The 25,677-nt window shown below is 34.1% G+C and overlaps 1 protein-coding gene across 2 annotated transcripts in view; it reads left to right on the forward strand.

The window, feature by feature from the left end:
* Nucleotides 1-25,677, forward strand: part of PIK3CA (phosphatidylinositol-4,5-bisphosphate 3-kinase catalytic subunit alpha) — a 113,025-nt gene that overhangs the window by 73,042 nt on the left and 14,306 nt on the right. For both annotated transcript variants that reach the window (XM_067738096.1, XM_067738097.1), the window contains exons 2-14: nt 2,424-2,851; nt 3,388-3,597; nt 6,583-6,833; nt 8,560-8,805; nt 9,525-9,610; nt 14,419-14,524; nt 15,007-15,159; nt 15,256-15,390; nt 20,619-20,743; nt 21,545-21,626; nt 22,463-22,627; nt 22,841-22,944; nt 24,352-24,523. In XM_067738096.1, the coding sequence (XP_067594197.1) occupies nt 2,500-2,851; nt 3,388-3,597; nt 6,583-6,833; nt 8,560-8,805; nt 9,525-9,610; nt 14,419-14,524; nt 15,007-15,159; nt 15,256-15,390; nt 20,619-20,743; nt 21,545-21,626; nt 22,463-22,627; nt 22,841-22,944; nt 24,352-24,523 (2,187 nt within the window). In that variant the 5' untranslated portion in view covers nt 2,424-2,499. The remainder of the gene's footprint in view (nt 1-2,423; nt 2,852-3,387; nt 3,598-6,582; nt 6,834-8,559; nt 8,806-9,524; nt 9,611-14,418; nt 14,525-15,006; nt 15,160-15,255; nt 15,391-20,618; nt 20,744-21,544; nt 21,627-22,462; nt 22,628-22,840; nt 22,945-24,351; nt 24,524-25,677) is intronic.

Here is a 25,677-nt window from a genome sequence, read left to right on the forward strand (position 1 = left end):
TTTGGTTTTGTTTTTGTTTGAACTTTTTTGTGCAGGCAGATCATCATTTAAAAGTAGTCATTTGGCATTTTCCCTTGCATTCTTCAGATTTTTTTGTATGTTTTTAAAAAGCTTAGCTTAAGTCAGTTTATAATTATGCACTCAGATTGATCCATCTGGTCTTTTTGTTAGCCAATGAATTTTCTTTTAAAAGTATAGAAAATAGGATAATTATATTTTAAATCCTATAACTTCAGTGAGTCCCTTTTATAAATTTGAAGAAAATATTTTCAGGTATTAAAAAATAATTTTTTATTCCTTATTGTCTTTCAATTGATTTCTGTATTTCCAGAGGTAGGGAGAGGGCTTGAACTTTCTCCTATTTCCACTCCTCACCTCCTTCATATGTTATAACTCTGAAGCATAAACACTTGTTTGCAACTGAGAATGGGTACAGCAGAAATGTCTGATCAAAATAGGTTCTATTGTTGTCTCTAGGTTGCACTGGCTGTGAGGAGAAAGATGGATTGTAGGGGGCAAATGTAGATGTAGTAAGACTTACATTTAGGCCTTTGCAGTGGTCCAGACAAGAAATAGTAGTGGCCCGACCCAAGGTACTAAGAGATTCAGGATATAGAATTAACAGAATTGGTTGATGGATTAGCTGTTGGCGAGCATGACATAAAGGAGTCAGAGATAGGTTTCTGGATTAGATATATCGTGCTCCTCACCTCTTTCTCACTGTGTTTGTTCAGCTCCAGCTTATCCCTAAAGAATTTAGTTTATATGTTACCTCCTATGGAAAACTTTCCCACTCCAACTTCCATTAAGTTAGGTGACCACTCTATGTGCTTTTATAGCACCTGGCACTTCATGAGAACATTTTTTTTCTGTTTTGTACCTGTGAATTTATTACCCCACACCCATATACACATAACCTTCACACTCTTGACTTTGTCTTGTGAGAGCAAGGGCCATGCCTGTCTTACTTATCATCATATTCCCAGCACCTAACATGGTCCTGGGGACAACATCAATACATTTTTGGTGAATAAACAAAGTGTCATTTATAGCTATTGTCTACAGTGCCTGATAGAGTAATTGAATACATAAGTTATCTGGGCTCTTTTTTGATTCATTCCTCTTGCTTAACTTTTATTTCTTCTTTATTTTCTTAATATCTCAGACCTTATTTTTTCTTATATCTTTACAGTTTAGCTTACTGAATAAAAGAAAATATAAACAGCAAGAAATAAAATTTTGTTTTGTGGGTTTTGACAGTATCTTCCAAAGGAACCCCTAAGGTTGTTGACATCTAAAATAAATGAGGGCTTCAGATTGTAATAATACTTAATATTTTTCCAAATAATATAAGTGTTTAACACAGTGTGTTGGAACATTATACTGACAAAAAGAGTCATTGGATATGTAGATCAGTTCATTTCAATCAGAAGTATTAGGACTGGGTTATTTGATAAAAGGGATGGATCATTGCAAATTCATCATTATATCTCAAGGAAAATGCATTGATGACACTTTACGTTATAGTGAATATATAACTAAATTATACTTAAAAGCTTATTATACTTAAGCTTTATACTTAAGTAAATTTAATTATACTTAAAATACTTAGGGCTTCCCTGGTGGCGCAGTGGTTGGGAGTCTGCCTGCCGATGCAGGGGACACCAGTTCGTGCCCCGGTCCGGAAGGATCCCACATGCCGCAGAGCGGCTGGGCCCGTGAGCCATGGCCGCTGAACCTGCGCGTCCAGAACCTATGCTCTGCAACGGCAGAGGCCACAACAGTGAGAGGCCCGCGTACCGAAAAAAACCAAAACAAAAAAAAAACTTAGATATGGTCTAAGATATCACTTAGACAATAATCAATACAAAAAAGGAAATTACAATGATTTTTCTTTCTTAAGAAAGAAAAAAAGACTAAGCTATGTAAATTCTAGTTACCATAGGGTGGAAGTAGGGGTGTAAAAGCAAAAGGATTTGACTTCTCTAGCCTTTACTTTACTCATCTGTAAAATAAAAACAATGGACCCATGATCTAAAAGAGCCTTTCCAGCCCAAATTCTGTTGCTCCATAAAATAGAAAAGAATGATATATTACGGGAATTTTGGTTTCAGTTGCAACTTACTATTTATTCTCTCCATAGCCCCAGCTCTGTCTTGTTAAGAACTGACTTTAAAAGTCCATTCAAATAAAACTTTTTTTTATTGAATGAATTTATTAAATACAAGTGATTTTTTTTTCTAATTTCTGCTTTGGAATCAGTTCTTCTAGCCTAATTAGGAGCAACAATCTAAGATGAATTGTAATTACTTACCCTAATCATTTCAAACTACAGAAAATGAATTTTTGCATTTAGTAATACCATAAATGTATTCTTTGATGGTTGTTTCTCTTTTAACATATGTTTTCTTTCTTTGGTTTAGATTTCTGCTTTGGGACAGCCACGCATCTAATTCCTTAAAGTACTTTTATATGTAAAACTTGTAAAGGATCAGAACAATGCCTCCAAGACCATCATCAGGTGAACTGTGGGGCATCCACTTGATGCCCCCAAGAATCCTAGTAGAATGTTTACTACCAAATGGGATGATAGTGACTTTAGAATGCCTCCGTGAGGCTACATTAATAACTATAAAGCATGAACTATTTAAAGAAGCGAGAAAATACCCTCTCCATCAACTTCTTCAAGATGAATCTTCTTACATTTTCGTAAGTGTTACCCAAGAAGCAGAAAGGGAAGAATTTTTTGATGAAACAAGACGACTTTGTGACCTTCGGCTTTTTCAACCCTTTTTAAAAGTAATCGAACCAGTAGGCAACCGTGAAGAAAAGATCCTCAATCGAGAAATTGGTATGATAAAATTTTGAAATGGCCTTGTCATTCTATTCTAAATGCAAATAACTATGAAGCTTAACTATTTTCTCATTAGTAAAATATTTTGTCTGAACTGGTTAATTACCTTTGTAATCTTAAATAAATAGATTTCAAAATAAAAATCATTACAAATCTAAAGTTTTTTTGACTGTTAGGCTGAGGAACTGTTTTTAACACCTTGGTATTATTCTGTAAAGTTTTCTTTAAGAAGTATCATTTGTAGGGATGATTTATATTTGTTATATCCCAGTTTTGTTTTGTCTTTTAAAAAATAATTGATATGAATAATGTTTGCTACCTTTGCTCCAAATTGCCAAACAGATCATATTTTATATATTAAAAGTATTTGCGATCTTGTCAATTCTTACTATATGTATTCATCAAAAATTTTATTAACAAAGAGAAACTTCTTTATTGTGATCTTCCATACCTACCAAGTTCCCTATTTACAATAAACATGGTCTTACTGTGTGTTTAACAGAATGTTATATTCTCTATATAATTTTTTTAAGGTTTTGCTATTGGCATGCCAGTGTGTGAATTCGATATGGTTAAAGATCCAGAAGTACAGGACTTCCGAAGAAATATTCTCAATGTTTGTAAAGAAGCTGTGGATCTTAGGGATCTCAATTCACCGCATAGTAGAGCAATGTATGTCTATCCTCCAAATGTAGAATCTTCACCAGAACTGCCAAAGCACATATATAATAAATTGGATAAAGGTAAGAAAATTGTAAATCTACCATAATTGGTCACTGTAGTGAAAACTTTTATCTGTGCGTATATCTTTGTACAGTCTTTTCTTGGGGGGGGCCCAGCTGCTCCGCAGCATGTGGGATCCTCCCGGACCAGGGCACGAACCCATGTCCCATGCTTGGGCAGGCGGACTCTCAACCACTGCGCCACCAGGGAATCCCTGTACAGTCTTTTTATCCTAGCTAGATGATAAGCTTCTTGAAGGCAGGGAATGCTTTACTGACAACATATAGCTGAGTGCCAAGTACACAACTTTTTTTTTTTAAATCTTGAATTATTTTATTTGTGTGTGTCCTCATGAAATGTGTAATACTTTGTGTGCTGTATTTTCTTTATAATTGAATTTATTTACTTATTTTTTATTGGGGTACAGTTGTTTTACAATGTTGTGTTAGTTTCTGCTGTACAGCGAAGTGGAGTTCCCTGTGCTATACAGCAGGTTCTTATTAGTTATCTATTTTATACATATTAGTGTATATATGTCAATCCCAATCTCCCAGTTCATCCCACCCTCATCCCCCACTTTCCCCCCTTGGCATCCATACATTTGTTCTCTACATCTGTGTCTCTATTTCTGCCTTGCAAACTGGTTCTTCGGTACCATTTTTCTAGATTCTGCATATATGCATTAATATACAATATTTGTTTTTCTCTTTCTGACTTACTTCACCCTGTATGACAGTCTCTAGGTCCATCCAGGTCTCTACAAATGACCCAATTTCATTCCTTTTTATGGCTGAGTAATATTCCATTGTATATATATACCACATCTTCTTTATCCATTCGTCTGTCGATGGACATTTAGGTTGCTTCCATGACCTGGCTATTGTAAATAGTGCTGCTATGAACATTGGGGCACGTGTGTCTTTTTGAATTATTGTTTTCTCTGGGTATATGTCCAGTAGTGGGATTGCTGGGTCATATGGTAATTCTTTCTTTAGTTTTTTGAGGAACCTTCCTACTGTTCTCCATAGTAGCTGTATCAACAGTGCAAGAGGATTCCCTTTTCTCTGCACCCTCTCCAGCATTTATTGTTTGTTGATTTTCTGATGATGCCCATTCTAACCAGTGTGAGGTGATACCTCATTGTAGTTTTGATTTGCATTTCTCTAATAATTAGTGATGTTGAGCATCTTTTCATGTGCCTCTTGGCCATCTGTATGTCTTCTTTGGTGAAATGTCTATTTAGGTCTTCCACCCATTTTTAGATTGGGTTGTTTGCTTTTTTGATATTGAGCTACATGAGCTGTTTGTATATTTTGGAGATTAATCCTTTGTCCGTTGATTCATTTGCAAATATTTTCTCCCATTCTGAGGGTTGTCTTTTTTTTCAGGTACACAACTTGTGTGCAGTAAGTAGTGATTGATTGAATGAATGTGTGCATATGGTGCTGATCCCTTGGTGAATTGTTTATCTCAGAATAAAACTGAAAAAAAAAAAAGCATTGAGTTTGAAATTCACTGTTACAGAATTATAGCTGATTATCTTTTTACAAATAAAAATAAGTATAAATAGAAATATTTTATGAAATTTTGGGGAAACGTCACACATTCTTACTATATGCAAAGAAAAAGTAAATTTCCTAATCTTAATGTTAGATGCAGTATTTAACTCTGATCATAGTGAATGATAATATATAAGTCGACTTTTTACAATATATCAATTTCTAGAATTAAGTGTACATGAGAATATATAAACTAATTGTTTTAGAAATAAAAATATCATTGTGTCAGATAAATATTTGTATTTTTCAGAATAACAAAGTGAAGTTTTTAATTGAAAGTTATAGAATAGGTTAACTTAATACACTATTAAATATAATATTCTCTCAGTAGAATAAATTAAGACATCTTATCACTATTTTAGACATATTTTTCAAAGTAGTTTAATGCTTATATAACATAAGGTCTTCATTAAAAGTTCATTTCTGGGCTTCCTTGGTGGTGCAGTGGTTGAGAATCCGCCTGCCAATGCAGGGGACACAGGTTCAAGCCCTGGTCCGGGAAGATCCCACATGCTGCAGAGTGGCTGGGCCCACGTGCCACAACTGCTGAGTCTGCGCTCTGGAGCCCACAGGCCACAACTGCTGAGCCCCACAGGCTGCAAGTGCTGAAGCCTGTGTGCCTGGAGTCTGTGCTCCATGAGAGGGGCCACTGCAGTGAGAGACCCGCGCACCACAACGAAGAGTGGCCCCCACTCGCCACAACTAGAGAAAGCCTGCACACAGAGCAAAGACCCAACACAGCCAAAAATAAATAAATAAAATAAAGAAATTTTTAAAAAATTCATTTCTACTTTAGCATACTTTTTAAAATGGAATGCTCTTTTTATTTTTCCCCACTATTTATGAAATATTTCCAACATATAGAAAGTTTGAAAGAATTTTACTCTGGATACCTACACGACTCTTAACATAGTTTTAATCTTTTCATTTTCATTATTTTTTTTTTTTTGGTCCCCCAGCTTAAAGCTTAATTATTCTTCTTAAAAGGAAAAAAAATAGAAAATTTATTTTTTTCCCCTTCCTCCCCCATCTTTTCTCTCATTCTGATTCAGCATCTTTCTTTAAGTCTCCATGATTCTTTCCCACAGTTCCCAGAAACTCTTCTACTTAAGGTACTATTGAACCTTTGATGCCATCATGAGTCACTCTTCACAGGGGTTGTATCTGTGAAGTATGTCATGTAGTTTAGAATGGAAATTAGCTTGGTCTCAGGTAATTGAGACACACAGTAGTCACAGTTTTGTGTGTTTGCCTTAAAACATGAGGTTTGGGCATGGTTTGGCAGCCCTATCAGATTTGAAGATTTGGTCATTCTACCTGATATTTACCTGTATTTAATTAAGGTTGATTATAAGTCATTATGGTTAGTGCATACTTTTGGAAATTTGTCTCTTGAAAAATGAAATATATGTGGTGACTGCATCTAATATTATTTTCCTATTATAGGGCAAATAATAGTGGTGATTTGGGTAATAGTTTCTCCAAATAATGACAAGCAGAAGTATACTCTGAAAATCAACCATGACTGTGTGCCAGAACAAGTAATTGCTGAAGCAATCAGGAAAAAAACTCGAAGTATGTTGCTATCATCTGAACAACTAAAACTCTGTGTTTTAGAATATCAGGGCAAGTATATTTTAAAAGTGTGTGGATGTGACGAATACTTCCTAGAAAAATATCCTCTGAGTCAGTATAAGGTGAGTAACAAGTTTCAAAGATCTTACTTTTAAATTTAAAAGGTAATCACATTGGGAACTGGTATCTGTATTTAGGACATAGTTTTTGAAAATTAAAAACAAATTTTTTTTGGCTGTACTGCACAGCTTACGGGATCTTAGTTCCCCCATCAGGGACTGAACCCGCGCTCCAGCAGTGAAAGTGCCAAGTCCTAACTGCTGGACTGCCAGGGAATTCCCAAAATTAAATAATTAATATTAGTAAATAGATTAATAAGTTTATTTTTTACACTATATTTAATTTGAGAGACTGATGAATTTGAGACGACAGATGCTATTCTTTTAGATTTTATATAATTAATATTTGGGGACCTGACTACATATATGGGTAAGCTGATTAATGTTTTACAATTGTAACAATAGATATATCATTATTCAGATACAAACATTTGATTTGGTGACTGTTTAATTGTGCCATGAGGTAAGATATAATAATGCTTCAGGTATTCTACATGCAAAAAAATGCATCGTGTGCTTTTCTGGATAGGTCCAGTTCTATAGTGGAAATACTTTTATAGCCAATAGGAATTTTAAATAACATGGAACTTGCCCAAAAGGCTTTTCATGTGCCTTACTTTTTTTAAAAAGGGTTTGTTGTGTTCATTTGAATAGGCAGTGTAAGCAATAAGGTAAATGTGTTCTTTGTCAAAAAAAAAAAAAGTTGGCAGTTATAGTAATCCCCAAATATGGGGTATTTAATGATTTTTATCCCCTCCCAAGCAGTGGCACTAGAAGGAATTAAAATAAACATTTCAAAAAATCCATGATCTATAGTTAATTAAGGTGTACTATAAATACTTCCCTACTCTCTATTTCTGTTCATTAAATAAATACCTATAAGAAGCAACTGTATTTGTACCAAGCATATGTCAAGTGCTGATTTACAATACCAAGCAAGACATGGTTCTGGCTTTTAGGTTGCTTACAGTATAGTAGGGCTTATGGGTAAGAAAATAGGTTTTTGTAATATGTGTACAGTTGCTTGAAAATCTATCCTAACTACCATTTCAGAGTTCAAACCAATGCATTTTAATATTTTTTAAAACATATTCCATAATTTTATTAGTCTCCTCTCTTTGTGGTTTTTGGGTTTTTTTGTTCTGTTTTTTTTTTTAACAAAACAAATATTTCTCAAGAAATGTTGGGACAGAAGAACAAGTGGGCAGCAGCTCTTGGATTTGACATCAGTATGACTTAATAGATTGAATGGCAGAGGCTTCCTAAATGATGTTGCTTTTCCTTTAACAAGCACCTGCAGTATGTTTTCAGTTGGCTAGAAAACATCTACCTCAGCTTATAGTCCTTTTCTGTAATTCTAATATCTAGTGTTTTCATAATGAGTATCTTCTTATCCTTATTTTTAATTCCTTTTTTCTTTTCTTTCTTTTTCCTTCCAGTTAAAGGTAGAACTACAGTCTAAAAAGCTGACCTTTGTTTTTCTTTTCTTTTATACAATTTATATTCCAAGATGTGTTTGGTTTATCTGTGCTAAAACCTAACTCCCAAATGTTAGTTTTTAAAATGTTATAAATATAGCAACTGCTAAGAAATGTGTCTATAATGTTTGATTTTTTAAATTACCTTTGCAGATTAGTATGTAAATTCTCATAGTACTCTTATATGTTGCCTTTAAAATGAAAAACCTTACAAGAAATGCCTTCTCTCCTCCCACCTTAATCTCTTACAGTATATAAGAAGCTGTATAATGCTTGGGAGGATGCCCAATTTGATGCTGATGGCTAAAGAAAGCCTCTACTCTCAACTGCCAATGGACTGTTTTACAATGCCATCTTATTCCAGACGCATCTCCACAGCTACACCATATATGAATGGAGAAACATCTACAAAATCCCTTTGGGTTATAAATAGTGCACTTAGGATAAAAATTCTTTGTGCAACCTATGTGAATGTAAATATTCGAGACATTGACAAGGTAAGGTCAAGTGTTGATGTTTATTATTGTATATAAATTATTTTATATAAATCTTTTTTATTGAAGTATATAATAATCTGTTGACCTGCAGTATGTTTTCAACTGGCTAGAAAACATCTACCTCAGCTTATAATCATTTTCTGTAATTCTAATATCCCTAATTCTAATAATTCTAATACCCATAATTCTAAGCTCTTAAAACCAAACTTTTACAGAATTCATTTGGCAGGAAAACCTGACCTAACCTGAAGCGAGGTTTTTTACAGTCTTTATTTATCCCACTTAGTGTAAATATCCAAATGTTTTATTGCAGAAATATTAATTTCTTTATGGAGTGCTGCTTTAACTGCCAAGAGTACTAAGTAATATTTAGTATATGTACCAATTTATCTTTCTAAAATATGAAAAACTCTGAATTACATACCTGGCCTAAAGGGGTTGTGGGCCTATCTTGATTTTTAATAGTGTAAGTCCACCTGAAGGCAGCAGTACATTTTGGTGAAGACTCTGCATCAGTATTAATTTACTATACATGTGAAGAAAAAGAGAAAAGAAAAGCTACATCTGAACAGAAACTTTAGTTGATTCTCTCATTCATATCAGTTACATTGTTTTGATAATGTTTAATATTGGTCTGGTCTAGTATGTATGTGTGCGTGTGTATATATACATATATATATATATGTATGTGTATACACATAACTTTTTATTTTCCTTAGATCTATGTTCGAACAGGTATCTACCATGGAGGAGAACCCTTATGTGATAATGTGAACACTCAAAGAGTACCTTGTTCCAATCCCAGGTAAGGAAGTATATATGAGTTTATATTTCCAAAAGTCATATTAGTGTTTAGCAGTATAATAAATAAAAGTAGTATAGTTTACATCATTAGTTTTATACAAGTCATATATAATTACCAGACATTTACATATAGAACATGAGGACATTCCGTCTAATGAGTATCAATCACAGGATCACTTTATTGATTCTCCCTAAAACGTTATCAGAAGGGTTTTTCTGATCCTCTCTTCTCATTGTGTCAAGGAGAGAACAGAATGTGGTTATAGTTTTGTGCTGATTATTCCTTACATTAGATCCATAAACCTAGCATTTTATTCCTTTTTTATCTCCATTTGCATTTCCATTAAGAAGTGAGAGTTGGCAAACAACTTTAGAGCTGGACTACTCTGAGGCAGTTTTCTTTACAGTACTCCCAAGAATACATATTTATGACATTCAAATAAAGAATCTTGGGGCACAAACCAGTTTCTTAGTGGGAGGGGATGTTATTGGGAACATTTTTAAATGATTACTGCCTAGATAAAATGAAGAAATAGAAGGTAGTATAATTCAACAGCTTGACATCCTGCCATTTCTTTGCTTCTCTGTATAGAATCATTTGGGGATAAAAGTTTATTCTTGAAATTAATAGTAATATTTTAAGAGAACTCAAATTGGAATTAAATGTTAAAGATGGATTTTTTAGACTAGCAATAGAGCTAACTAGTGGATCTTCCAGAAGTAAATTTCATAATCAATTCAGACTGAGTTCTAGGAGAGTCAAGAAAAAGTTATGGTGTTGTAATTAAATTGATAGAGGTGAGAGAGCCCACGTAAAGTTCAAAGAGATGGTAGCCTTCTCTACCAGGAGGAAGGGAAATAGTTCCCTGCCCTGCCTGAACCATCATAGGTCAGAAAGTATCAATACATCTTTCGGGTTAGAAGTTATGCTGTGGCAACAGACCATACCAGAATCTTCTGAATTTTTTGTTAGAACAACAAATGTTTATTTCCCACTCACACAGCATATCTGTCACAGGTTAGGTGGGTGTTTGTGCAAGGAGCAGAAAAACAATATTTGAGGAAATTATAGCCAAAATTTTCCAAATTTGGTGAAAACTATAAAACCAACAATCTAAGGAATTCAACAAGCCCCAAGCAAAGACCACAAAATACAGTTATCCTAGTTCTTTCAAGTACCAAGAATAAACAGGCTTTAGAAAAGTAAAAGGTAAATTTATTTAATAATATAAGATTAAACTGTTAAAATTTTAATATCTTAAAATAGCTATTCATAAAGGACTTATATTTTATTGTCTTTCCTTTAAGAATATCTGTAAGGTAAAATCCCTGTGGTAGTAGTATAAAGATTTAAGTAAATTTTACCAGTCAGAATGGCCATCATCAAAAAATCTAGAAACAATAAATGCTGGAGAGCGTGTGGAGAAAAGGGAACACTCTTGCACTGCTGGTAGGAATGTGAGTTGGTACAGCCGCTATATAGAACAGTATGGAGGTTCCTTAAAAAACTACAAATAGAACTACCATATGACCCAGCAATCCCACTACTGGGCATATACCCTGAGAAAACCATAATTCAAAAAGAGTCATGTACCAAAATGTTCATTGCAGCTCTATTTACAATAGCCTGGAGATGGAAACAACCTAAGTGTCCATCATCGGATGAATGGATAAAGAAGATGTGGCACATATATACAATGGAATATTACTCAGCCATAAAAAGAAACGAAATTGAGCTATTTGTAATGAGGTGGATAGACCTAGAGTCTGTCATACAGAGTGAAGTAAGTCAGAAAGAGAGACAAATACCGTATGCTAACACATATATATGGAATTTAAGAAAAAAAAATGTCATGAAGAACCTAGGAGTGAAACAGGAATAAAGACAGACTTACTAGAGAATGGACTTGAGGATATGGGGATGGGGAAGGGTAAACTGTGACAAAGCGAGAGAGAGGCATGGACACATATACACTACCAAACGTAAGGTAGATAGCTAGTGGGAAGCAGCCGCATAGTACAGGGAGATCAGCTCGGTGCTTTGTGACTGCCTGGAGGGGTGGGATAGGGAGGGTGGGAGGGAGGGAGACGCAAGTGGGAAGAGATATGGGAACATATGTATATATATAACTGATTCATTTTGTTGTGAAGCTGAAACTAACATACCATTGTAAAGCAATTATACTCCAATAAAGATGTTAAAATGAAAAAAAATCAAAAAATCAAAAAAAAAATTTTTAAACTTTTCTGCATTTACAGAAAAGATCAGAGGTAAAAGTGTATTAAGTTACTAGAAAGAATCTTTAAAATTCTTACTGAGATTAAGTGATTGTTCTAAATCTGTTCTTTCTATATACTAAATAAATTTCTTATAAATGTTACCAGTTATCTCCCAATGTCAAAATCAATTTGAAATATATATATAAAACCATTGCCAAAATAAAGAACCTAATTGGGTATGGGTCGGGTGTGTGTGTGAAAGGAGCATGCTTTATTCGGTTAACATAATACTGAACTACATTAATAAGACACAGTTCTCTTAGAAAGTGTGTAGAAAATTTCTCACTAATTATGAGCAATTCTAAAAATTTCAGAGTAGTAAAAAGTACTAGGTACATTTGAGATACATCTTCTAATTTTTCTTGAATTACTCTGGACTTATCAAATCTCACAGTATTTCTTTTCCCTGCATTTGTTGTCTCCTTTCCCTTTCGATTTCCTTCTAGCTAAGTTCCCGCATTTTAAATGTCTTCTCTGTATAAAAGGACAACATATTTCTTTTTATCTTTGACCACACTCAAGCAAAGATACTAGAATAAATAGAACTTATTTTACTGATGGTTTTATAACTTAGTCTGACTAATTAAAAGTAGAATTCTTATACTGTTTTGTTAATTAAGTCTTGTTTTATTTATAATCAGAAAACAGAACAGAATTATAAAGAAGCCATTTGAAAAGTTTTCAAAGTTAATATCTAGCACTTGAGCTTTTAACATGGACCAGTTACTGTTCTAAGTGCTTTACTTATGTTATCTCATTTAATCTTCAAAACAACTCTCTGAGAGTAGGTAATATTATTAGTCCCATTTCACACATGAAAAAACAGACAAAGCGAGGGTTACACAAAGTGAGGGTTACACATATAGTAAAATAGTAGAAACAAGACTTTACTCCAGGTAGTCTGACTTCTGAGTCCAAGCTTTTAGCCATTACTATAATGATTTTAATTAAAAAAAAAAACAAACTACTTCTTATTATACTTCGCTCTTTACCAGTATGTTTACCAAATATAGACATAATTTCGCATGTAACATCCAATAAATTGAAGGGAATTTATCATAAAAATTTGAATAATTTTTATCATCACTTGTTGTAGTAGCTTCTTATGCTTTCCTTATTATGAATGTCAAGTTTTATTACCTCTTGTGAAGTAGTTAGTTACTCTAAAATTTACATACTTTCTCCTTACGTATCCTTTATTTTATTTACATACTGACTTATTTAAATTAATGGGCTCTTCTGGATGAAACTACATCATATATAAAAGTAATTAAATATAATTTTAATCATAATAGGAAATCTAATTTTATCTTACTTAGTTTCCCTTTTCTCTTTGCCTCTTCTATAAGCTAATTTGTTTTTTATTTTTACTGAAATATAGCACAAATGCATAAATCATAATTGCACAGTTCAGTGAATTATCACAAGGTGAGAATACCTATATAGCCACTGTGCTGGTCAAGAATTAGAACATTTACCAGCATTCCAAAAACCCCTCCTCACACTACTTCCCAATCCATTAATCTTCTCTCCTCCCCAAAGATAACTACTATCTTGATTTCTAACACTATTGGTTAGTTTTGGTTGTTCCTGAATTTTATATAAATGGACTGAAGGAGTAGATATTCTTTTGTGTCTAGCTTCTTTCACTCAATATTATGTTTGTAAGATTTCATCCATATTGTAAATAACTGGTGTTCATTTCTGTTGATATATAGTGTGCCATTATATATGGCATATATATTATATGAATATACTACCATTTATTCTACTGTTGGTCATTTGAATTTTTTTGAAGTTTGGGGATACTGTAAATAATTCTATTAACATTCTGTGCAAAAATGCATACATTTCTGTGGTTTTATACCTAGAGGTGGAGCTGAGTCATGGTTCAGTTTTAATAGATTATGCTTTCCAAATTGGTTGTACAAATTACACCTCCCCTAGCATGTATGAGATTTCCTGTTACTGCACCTCCTTACCACCCCTTAGTATCATCAGTCTTTATAGTTTTAGCCATTCTTTTTTATAGTGATATCTTTTATTTTGCATTTTTTGAATGACATATTGACTACTTTCTTTTTTTAAAACATTTATTTATTTACTTACTTATTTTTGGCTGCAGGTCTTAGTTGTAGCGCACAGGCTTCTCTCTAGTTGTGTCGTGAGGGTTTTCTCTTCTCTAGTTGTGGCGCGCAGGCTTCAGGGCACGTGAGCTCAGTAGTTGTGGCTGCGGGCTTAGTTGCCCTGCGGCATGTGGGATCTTAGTTCCCTGACCAGGGTTCAAACCCACGTCCCCTGCATTGTAAGGCAGATTCTTTACCACTGGACCACCAGGGAAGTCCTGATATTGGCTACTTTTTCATGTGTATTAGCCATTTAAATATGACCTTGTGAAGTCTTTGTTCCAGTCAATCTCTGGCTTGGTTTTCATTTGATTTATCTTTTTCTTGATGATTTGTAGGGGTCATTTATATACTCTAGATAAAGTCTTTTTTGGTAAATTATTTTTTTCTTAATTTTTCATAGGTGGAATGAATGGCTGAATTACGATATATACATTCCTGATCTTCCTCGTGCTGCTCGACTTTGCCTTTCTATTTGTTCTGTTAAAGGCCGAAAGGGTGCTAAAGAGGTAAAGTATTTCAAAAGGAACAATCATTCACCTCTAAAAACTCCTAATTATACTGCTGATTGAACTTTTTCAAGAAATGGATATTATTTTTTCTTTGTTTAAAAAATTAATAAGCATTTTAAAATAATATATTTATTTAAAGAAGAATAGCTTGATAGAGCTTCCAGGGTTTATTTTATGATGAGTATGTCCTGAGTTCATACTGATAAAATTTTTAAACTTGCAGAGTGACTACATACAAATATCTGTCTTGCTTCCTTTGGTTCATATTTCCTATTTATAATTAAAAAATACATGTAATTTCAAATGGGAAAAAGGAAAGAAACTATTTATACTTTGAAAAAATTAATGTGACTTGTTATAGATACCATGAAAAAGACAGTTGTTGATTTCTCCTTTCTGGGAAAGAAGAGTATCAATATTTTGAAATGCATTTTATAATTTAATCTACAGAGTAGTGAACATTTTTCTGTTTTGTTAAGGAACATTGTCCATTGGCCTGGGGAAATATAAACTTGTTTGATTACACAGATACTCTAGTATCTGGAAAAATGGCTTTGAATCTTTGGCCAGTACCTCATGGACTAGAAGATTTGCTGAACCCTATTGGTGTTACTGGATCAAATCCAAATAAAGTAAGCTTTTTATTATCATAAATAAGATTTTTTTTCTTTTTTGTGTGTGTGACAGTCAAATGTAATATGTATAATAACTTTTATTCCATCTCTTAGGAAACTCCATGTTTAGAGTTGGAGTTTGACTGGTTCAGCAGTGTGGTAAAGTTTCCAGATATGTCAGTGATTGAAGAGCATGCCAATTGGTCTGTATCCCGAGAAGCAGGATTTAGTTATTCCCATGCAGGACTGGTAAGGCAAATCACTGAGTCTTCCTTAAGTATCAGTCATAATCAGTGCTTTTGGCTACATACTGTTACTCTTTGTATAGAGAAGGTTTCATGTGTTTTAGTCACACTCGAATAGATACTTCAGGCTCTAGAACAGTATTGCAATAAAATAAAATACTGTATGCTAATATTTTTACTGCAGCTCTGCCATTTCTTAGTTTAGCCTGCCTCATTTGACAAATATTTATTGAATACTGACTATATGTATATATTTATTATACGATAGGTACCAGGTAATAAAGTTGTGACCTAAAGAGACCTCCACTGATTATACAGTCTAATGGTGAAAATAGGCCTGAAACTGGTAAAAGCAGAAATATAAGATCATAAATCATGGTGAGTGCCATGAAGGAAACAATAGTGTGTCAAGAATGACTAACATAGGGCTTTGGGGAGAAAGGCTAATGTATTTTGGGTTCAGGAAAGACCTCTCTGGGATAATAACCTTGAACTTGAAATCAAGGTATAAGTATGTTGTTAGTTGAGCAAGGGAGCAGAGGAAATAGCATACCAGTATAGTCCAGACATGCTAGAAAAGAATATATATAAAATGGAGTTTAAATATTGATCTATTTGTCTGATCTTGGCTGTAACTTTTGAACCGCAGTATAACTGCGTTCAAAGATCATAAACTCTCCTCGGTGCTTTGTGTCCACCTAGAGGGCTGGGATAGGGAGGGTGGGAGGGAGACACAAGAGGGAGGAGATATGGGGATATACGTTTATGTATAGCTGATTCACTTTGTTATACAGCAGAAACTAACACACCATTGTAAAGCAATGCTACTCCAATAAAGATGTTAAAAAAATAAATAAGATCATAAACTCTCCCTTATTTCTCAAGGGCAAAAGTGTCAGTACTGAGAGAAGAGGTATTTTTGTTCTTTGCTGTCTCTTTCCCCAGTTTTCTAATTTATCACCATTTTCTTTGGCCTAATTAAAGGTTATAGATAGACCATTCAATGAATGTGGGTCTTGAGATAGGCCTACCCCCAGTAACAGTAATAGTAGCACCTTGGGGTAGCCTGGAATCCTATGCTTAGGAACTTTATTAGTTTAACTTTATTAGTTGTATTCTCAGTAAGGAGTTTACCAATCCCTTTTGTAAACAGAATAATAATAATAGTAATAATAATCTTCCTGCTTGTGTACTTTCAGAACTATGTAGAAGATATTTTGTTAAGTAGAAATTAATTTAAAATCATTACTGAATTCTGTCATTTATGGAACAATTAGCTTTTTTGACGTTAAAAAGGGATTCTCTTTCTTGAAAAACCCTACTCTGTAAGTTTAATTCTTTGAATATACCTAACATTTATTAAGTGCTTACCATATACCAAATGCCATACCAATTACTTTTCACGTATTACCTCATTTAATCTTAAAAGCAGTCTCTATGAGGGTAGGTGCTATTATAATTCATATTTTACCAGTAAGGAAAAGGCTTAAGGAGTTTAAATAAGTTATCCAGTGTCACTGTTTAATTAGTATTAAGTCTTTTACTCTTAACCATTCTAACTAGACAGGAATTCCTTACTTTTGAAATTGGGGGTAAAATACTGATGAGCATTTCCATAAAATGTCCATAACCCTATCCAATTAGTTATACCTTTAAACTAACTGAATTACAAGAGTCAAGTCACATACTTGGAAACTCATTTATTTCCTATTTTATTCATACATTCAGCCATTGAACTCAGTTTGCCATCAGGGCTTGTTGGAGCCAATTTTAGCTTTTGAGTTTCCTTTTTGAGCAGTTCTAACTCTGTAAGGATTGATACTTTATGACTTTTTCTTCCTTAGAAGAATTTTTTTTATTTCAAAAAGAAAAATGAAAAACTTTTTTTTTTTTAATAACAAGTGTTGGTGAGGATGTGGAGAAATTGGAACCCTTATCCATTGTTTTTGTTCTTTTTAATTTTATTTATATTTAGGCTGCGTTGGGTCTTTGTTGCTGCGTGCTGGCTTTCTCTAGTTGCGGTGAGCGGGGGCTACTCTTCATTGCAGTGCGTGGGCTTCTCATTGCAGTGGCTTCTCTTGTGGAGCACGGGCTCTAGGCACGTGGGTTTCAGTAGATGTGGCATGCGGGCTCAGTAGTTGTGGCACACAGGCTTAGTTGCTCCACGGCATGTGGGATCCTCCCGGACCAGGGCTCGAACCCGTGTCCCCTGCATTGACAGGCAGATTCATAACCACTGCACCACCAGGGAAGTCCTTGTTTATTTTTATAATAGAATAAAACTGACTCTATCTTTCAGTTACCTTTGGATCTATTGAAAACTTTTATAACTCTTAGAAACAATAATAGGATCTTAGTTTTCCAATATCTTAAAACATTTTACTATTTCATCATTATTCATTAATTCCAACTATGCTAAAAAAAAGACTAAAATAATATAAAAATATAAAAGGATAAAATAGCCTAGAAGGATGATACAGTAGTGAGATAAATCATCACTAGTACATCATCCTTCAGTCTTCTTATTGCATAGCCCAGCGTTTTGCATCATCTTTCCAGATGTATAAAGAAGTCTACAAACACCATCTTTGTAGTGTTTTGTTGCTGTTATTTTTTAGGCTTTAATTGAATACTGTTAATAATTCAGAATTTTTCCCTTTCCACTGATAATGCCAAAGAGAAGAAAATTGACAGAGGAAAATATTTCATAATTATTAGCAAATCAGAGTATGAATACAAAGAGACAGATAATAGCACTTTAAAGCAAAGTTTCTCAGCCTTGACATTGCTGACATTTGGGGCCAAAAACTCCTTTGTTGTAGGGCCTGTTGTGTGCATTACAGGATGTTTAGCAGCGTCCCTGGCCTCCACCCTCTCGATGCCAGCACCACCACCGCCACAAGTTGTGATGATGAAAAATGTGTCCAAACAGTATCAAAGGTTCCTCTTAGAGGAGACAGAATCACCCCAGTTGAGAACCACACTATTCCAGGCTTGAATGATGATGTTAAAATTGTTCATGTAAGTGAAATATCAGATGACAATATCCTAGATGAATTTTTCTCAAACTCAGGAAACGATGAGTGAACAGTATATCTCCAAGGACAAAAAATGACTAACATCAGTTAGTCATTCTGCAGGAATGACTTTATCACACAGTATTTCTTAGCAAGAACCCAGCCCACACCTCATCTTTTGCAGTATTCTTTCCATCTTTTATGATGTTGTGCATCAGAATTTACTTAGTAAGTAGATAAATGCTGCAGGCAGTTATGTATAAAAATGACTGGAAGGAAAAAGGTGATGTAGAAATTTTTTAAATCCTTGGATTGATTATTCTGATATCTGTAAGTACAAAAAATAGAAATGTTTTGCAGTTATGAAGCAAAGAAGATGGTTGTCCTTTCTTCAATAAAATTATGAGTCATCAAAGTTTTCAAAAGTATTTTGACAATGCAAATGTGAGAAGAAATACCAGAAGTAATGATAAACTAGAAGTTATTAGATATGTATTTGAAATCTGGAATCAGTATTCACAAGATGGATATATTCAGGCTCACACATGACAGTTGATGAGCAAGTTTGTTGCATTCAACGTATGTTGCCCATTTTGGATTATAAATTTGGTTTTACTGTGTTTATATTCTTATTAGGATGTCTAATAAAATTGTTTTTCACCATCACTTTATTCTTCTTTAAATTATTTTGTATTAAAAATATAAACAAAAATCAGTAAGTAAAAGAACTAAGAGTCCATTGGAACCCAGATGATAAGTTTTAATGACTCCTTTTTCTGATGAGTTGAGGGTTAAGTATTCTCTTACCTGGACTATTGCAGTAGCCTCCTAACTGGTCTCCTGCTTTCCCCAAAGCAACCAGAATAATATTTATAAAAGGTAAATCAAGTAATAGTATTCATCCTTGAAATAGCTTTGCTAAAAGTAAAATCCAGACCTTTTACCCTGACCTGCAAATTTTACATTCTCTGAACATGACCTCCTGTCACTCCTCTCCCACATCTACTGGACTTCAGACGCCCTGGTCTTCTTCCTGTTCCTCCTTCACACCAAACTCATTCTTTCCTTGGGGCACTTTCACTGTTTCCTTCATCTGCAGTAGTCTTTCCCTGGTCTTAGTGTGGATGGTTCTTTCTTGTCATTTGGATCACAAATTAATATTACCTTCTCAAAGGCCATTCCTGAACACCCAGTCTAAAGTAGCCACTCAGTCCTTCTCTGTCACAACACCCAGAGTATCTTATCTATATCTACTCCAGTATTTTTATTTGTTCATTTAATTTCCCACTGTAATAGAGGCTCTGTTAATACAGGGTGTTTTACTATTTTCTGAACCCAACAGTAAGAACAGGACAAGGTTCACAGTACATGTATTAATAAAGATTTGTTGAGTGAATATGTGCCAGTAATATTTCTTTATGCTGTTGGATAAATTAACAATATTTAAATGTATAAAAACCAAGTAGCATGGATGTCTGCTTTCATTTTTAGCCAATCGGAATATGTGTAACTCATCCTAAGGGGTGTGTGTTTTGCATGATACATTAATATGCATTCATAATTATTCACTATGCGGTTAATAAATTTGTATTTAAAGGGAATAAATACATTACCTGGAATATTGGAATTACACCAAAAGTTATGGTATTTTCTTTTTCGTTTCCAAACATTCAATGTGCAGTGTTTTAATGTGGATGTTTTTTTTTTTTCTCCTTTTTTCCCTTATTTTTACTTTTAAAATTAGAAAGCCTTGCAAGTGATTATAAGGATATTTTCAGGGAAGGATTATGAAAGAATTTATATTTTTATTTTATTATTTTACTTTTTAATTTTCTGTCTTATTCCAGAAACATTAGCAGATTAGTTAATAGGATACTAGGAAGGGTCCTCATCTGGAAGAGAAGTAAATTGTTCACTACCACCCCCTAGTATCCAAATCGAGCCTTATCCCTGATTGATTTTGGCACTTAACTGTTCTTTGGTTGGTGGTAATGTTAACCAAGTAAATTATTGGATTTGTTCCACAAATAACTGTCTTAAGTTTGTTCTCCCCATCCCTGAAAATAAAGTCTTGCAATGAGAATAAACTGTTTTTTAACAGTTAATAAGCAATGTAAAGTTTATTGAAAATTAATTTTCTTTTTTTGCAGATCACTCATGAATCGAGGGGGGGTATGGCAAAGAAAATTATATAAGATATTACTTTATTTTACAGAGTAACAGACTAGCTAGAGACAATGAATTAAGAGAAAATGATAAAGAACAGCTCCGAGCAATTTGTACACGAGATCCTCTATCTGAAATCACTGAGCAAGAGAAAGATTTTCTGTGGAGCCACAGGTAAGTGTTAAGATAGAGTCTCTGTTCCTTCTATTTCAGAAGAAAGAACTGACTTTGGCTGATCTTGCCATGCTTCTGCCATTACCTATTAGAGTAAATAAAGCATAATTTACATGATTTTTAATTACAAACATTATCCTTTTTTGAACTGTGGGTATCGATCAGTATTTCTAGAAAATCATGCTGCATTGGTAATAACCTTGCAGATTGAAGGCTTTTTTAAAATTCTGAATCCTTAGTTTTAGATCAATTTAGTTGTGATTTAATTGGTCTAGATATTTTCATTTTTAGGAGTTCCTTCCATTTTTCTTACACTTCCTTAAAGTAATACTTATTTTCACTTCTGAAGAAATTATCCTGCAACTTGGTAAGTGTACCCTGGTTTATTTAAATAAGGCAGTTGCAGTGCATTTCTGCAGAAAGTTCATTTAAACATAAATTTTGTCCAGTGACCACAGTAGAAGTGGTAACTCTTCTCATGGTTCATGCCGAATAAGTAGATGAATAATAGGGACTATATAGTGTTATAACATAAATTCATAATTTTCCCTAAATACCTGTCCTCCGTTTGGGTTTTCCTTTAGTCTTCCATGCCATTATAACTGTATCTATGTACATATATGTGCAGCTATAGTGTTAAACACAGGTTTGTTTTGATTTTAAAGAAGGCTAGTAATGGTAAGAAGTTTTAAAAGTGTTTGGAACTTCTTAAAGATTGCATAGTCACAAATTTAGACATCTAGGCCTTTTGAATAACATGTAAGAATGTTTGTTTTATTTTGTTTTGTCTTTTCCACACAGACACTATTGTGTAACTATCCCTGAAATTCTACCCAAATTGCTTCTGTCTGTTAAATGGAATTCTAGAGATGAAGTAGCTCAGGTAAATGCATGTTTGAGATTACTGAATAACTGTTGCACAAATTTGGTATGTCATTCAAATTGTTTTTTCTCAGAAAGTCTGCATAAGTGTAAGAAATGAAATAGACTATGTTTTAAATTAATTAATAATGATAATACAGATGGTCCTCGACTTACCATGGTTCACCTTAAGATATTATTACTTTACAATGGTGAGAAAGTGAGATGCATTCAGTAGAAACTATACTTCAAATTTCGAATTTTGATCTTTTCTCAGGCTAGCAATATGTGGTAAAATAGTCTCTCCTGATACTGGGCAGCAGTAGCGAGCCAGAGCTCCCAGTCAGCCGGATGATCATGAGGGTAAACAACCAGTATCCTTACAACTATTCTGTACCCATACAGCCATTCTCCTTTTCACTTTCAGTACAGTGTTCAACAAATTGCATGGGATATTCAACACTTTATTATAAAATAGGCTTTGTGTTAAATGATTTTGCCCAGCTGTGGGCTAAAGTAAGTGTTCTGAGCATGTTTAAAGTAGTCTAGGCTAAGCTATGATGTTCAGTAGATTATGTGTATTAAGTGCATTTTTGACTTGAAATATTTTCAACTTATGATAGGCTTATCAAGACATAAGCCCATTGTAAGTCGAGGAAGATCTGTATAGTAGAGAAAAATACTGTTTACATAACTTCCACTGATAAAATTAATTAGAACTAAACATTTTAAGCACTGAATTCATAAGGGGGGCTTTTATCTAATTTTAAAATAAGAAATTAAGACAATGTCTTAAGAGGGTTCATTCACAACTATCTTTGGTTTTTAAATATGATCTATTATCTCACTCATACACAGATGTACTGCTTGGTAAAAGATTGGCCTCCAATCAAACCTGAACAGGCTATGGAGCTTCTGGACTGCAATTACCCAGATCCTATGGTTCGAGGTTTTGCTGTTCGATGCTTAGAAAAATATTTAACAGATGACAAACTTTCTCAGTACCTAATTCAGCTAGTACAGGTAAAATAGAAAAATAATGTTTTATTCTAAATCCATGCACCTTCCAACACCTACTGTATTAGCTGGGTTTATGCATTTTTAAAAGTCAGTTTTATTACCAGTAGTATCTGTTTTCTTCCTAAAAAATTTTTCTTTAAATCCAACCATGCAGAAACTGACCTTGATTGATGTAGAGTTGTTTTTATTTTTGTTTGTTTGTTTTTAATCACATAGGTCCTAAAATATGAACAGTATTTGGATAACCTACTTGTGAGGTTTTTACTCAAAAAAGCATTGACTAATCAAAGGATTGGGCACTTTTTCTTTTGGCATTTAAAGTAAGTCAAATTATTTTCCCATTTAATTCTTTATATATATATATATATATTACTTGTATTCTCAGTTGATGTATAAATATGTATTACTTATATACTGTTGTTTTTGTTTGTCTAGAAGAGTTTTCCATACTGAAAGTATATTGTACCAGTGATGAACTTCCCTCAGCCTTTTCTCTTTAACATTAAGTAAGCAGTAAAATTAAAACTAAATTTTATACAAGAATGAGAGCTAAAATATTTTTAAAGATTTTGATTCTACTTTAAGCAAAGTAAAATTTGCTAGGTCCAGATTAATGTTGCAATTGATTTCACCATATGTGTGGATTAAGATATCCCCCCACCCCCAAAAAATCTTGCCTTGGAATTCAGAACAATAATGACAAATATCCCAAGTTTCTTACTAGAAAATAAGCTAATTAAGAATAAAAAATATTTTGCAGAATATGCTATATCTAATACACAAAGTGAGAGGTCATAAACCATGCACTTTTTTATAAATTTAGAAACAGATTTGTAATTAACATGATTTTTTAAATGTTAAAATAAATTTAAAATGGAATCTAGAAACTAGGTTTAAAATAACTTAAATTCAGGGACTTCCCTGGTGGCACAGTGATTAAGAATCCACCTGCCAATGCAGGGGACACCAGTTCGATCCCTGCTCCGGGAAGATCCCACATGCCATGCAGCAACTAAGCCCGTGTGCCACAACTACTGAGCCTGCGCTCTAGAGCCCGAGAGCCCTCGTGCCACAACTGCTGAGTCCTCGTGCCACAACTACTGAGCTCTCGTGCCACAACTACTGAAACCCATGCGTCTAGAGCCCGTGCTCTGCAACAAGAGAAGCCACCTCAACGAGAAGCATGCCTACTGCAATGAAGAGTAGCCCCCGCTCTCCACAACTAGAGAAAGCCTGTGCACAGCAACAAAGACCCAATGCAGCCAAAAATAAATAAATAAAATAAATTTAAGAATAACTTAAATTCAGACACAGTACAGAAAAGGGACATGTATGCCAGAAGAGTCAAATAGTGTTCACTGAGCTCTTCACTCCCTCTCTATTCATTGTATTATTTTTGTGCCTAATTTCCTTTTTTCATGTTTATGTATTTTGTGCTAAGATTAGTAAATGAAAAGTAGTTGAAATAAACCTAAAATCTAGTTTTTTTTTAATTTATATTTCCAGGAACTACCTGAAACTTAATTGTTTTGCTTCTAAATGATAGGTTTTAAATGATTTAAAACCTGTCATTCGTTAGTATGATTGTATTAGTTAGTATTAGTTACATGATTATAACATTTTTTGAATTTAGAAAATGGGTTTCTTAAAAAAGGTTATGTGTATACTCATTAAAATCTCTCTCTCTCTCTCTCTCTCTCTCTCTCTCTCTCCCACTGACCTTTTAGATCTGAGATGCACAATAAAACAGTTAGTCAGAGGTTTGGCCTGCTTTTGGAGTCCTATTGCCGTGCATGTGGGATGTATTTGAAGCACCTGAATAGGCAGGTTGAGGCTATGGAAAAGCTCATTAACTTAACTGACATTCTCAAACAAGAGAAGAAGGATGAAACACAAAAGGTATGTGACTCTTCAGTTTGTTTTTCAGACTCCTTCATTGCAGTGGGGCAGGGTTATTTGAGAGCCCAGTATATATGAGCCCAGTATATGAGAGCCCAGTATATATGCCCAGTATATATGCAGGGCCTTAGAATTAGGCAGATTAAGATTTGGATCCAAGCAATGTAATGTTAGACACATTATTTAGTCTCTTGAGATTCATTTTCCTCATCTGTAAAATGGGAATAATACTTTCCTCATAGGGTTGATGTGAGAATTAAATCATACAAGATATGCAAAGCACCTCTCATAGTCCCTAGAACATGGGAGGTGCCCAGTAAATGTTAGTTCCCTCCTCTTTCCCTTCATTTCTCTTTTATATAGCCCTAAGTCTTTTTTTTAATTTTTTTTATTGAAGTATAGTTGATTTACAATATTGTGCTAATCTCTGCTGTATAGCAAAGTGACTCAGTTATATACATATATATATTCTTTTTTTATATTCTTTTCCATTATGGTTTATCACAGGATATTGAATATAGTTCCCGTGCTATACATTAGGACCTTGTTGTTTAGCCCTAAGTCTTTTTTTTGGCTGTGTTGGGTCTTCGTTGCTGCGCACGGGCTTTCTCTAGTTGTGGCGAGCAGGGGCTACTCTTCGTTGTGGTGTGTGGGCTTCTTATTGCTGTGGCTTCTCTTGTTGCGAAGCATGGGTTCTAGGCACGCAGGCTTAGTAGTCGTGGCACATGGGCTTAGTTTTACCGTGGCATGTGGGATCTTTCTGGACCAGGGCTCGAACCTGTGACCCTTGCATTGGCAGGCAGATTCTTAACCACTGCGCTACCAGGGAAGTCCCAGCCCTAAGTCTTAAAAATGATTTTTCCTTACTCTGTGTCATTTCTTTTCTTTTAATAATGACCCTGAAAATGAGTGGAAAGAAATTAGTTTCTATATTTCTAAGTTTAAAATGGACTCTTAGTCACACAGTAAATATATCACACACTTGAGTCACCTGCAGTCTTGCTTAGTGTACCTGAGGAACATGAAATGTAAAGGTTTTCATGACCTTTTCCTACTCCTTATCCTTTATTCAGTCCAACACACCCTACAGTAAAAAGTGAGATCATTCCTCACCTCTAGTGAAATGAAAAAAGAAAATCCCAGTTTATTAGTGA

This window comes from Pseudorca crassidens, chromosome 5 (assembly GCF_039906515.1).
Source record: "Pseudorca crassidens isolate mPseCra1 chromosome 5, mPseCra1.hap1, whole genome shotgun sequence".
NCBI lineage: Eukaryota > Metazoa > Chordata > Mammalia > Artiodactyla > Delphinidae > Pseudorca > Pseudorca crassidens.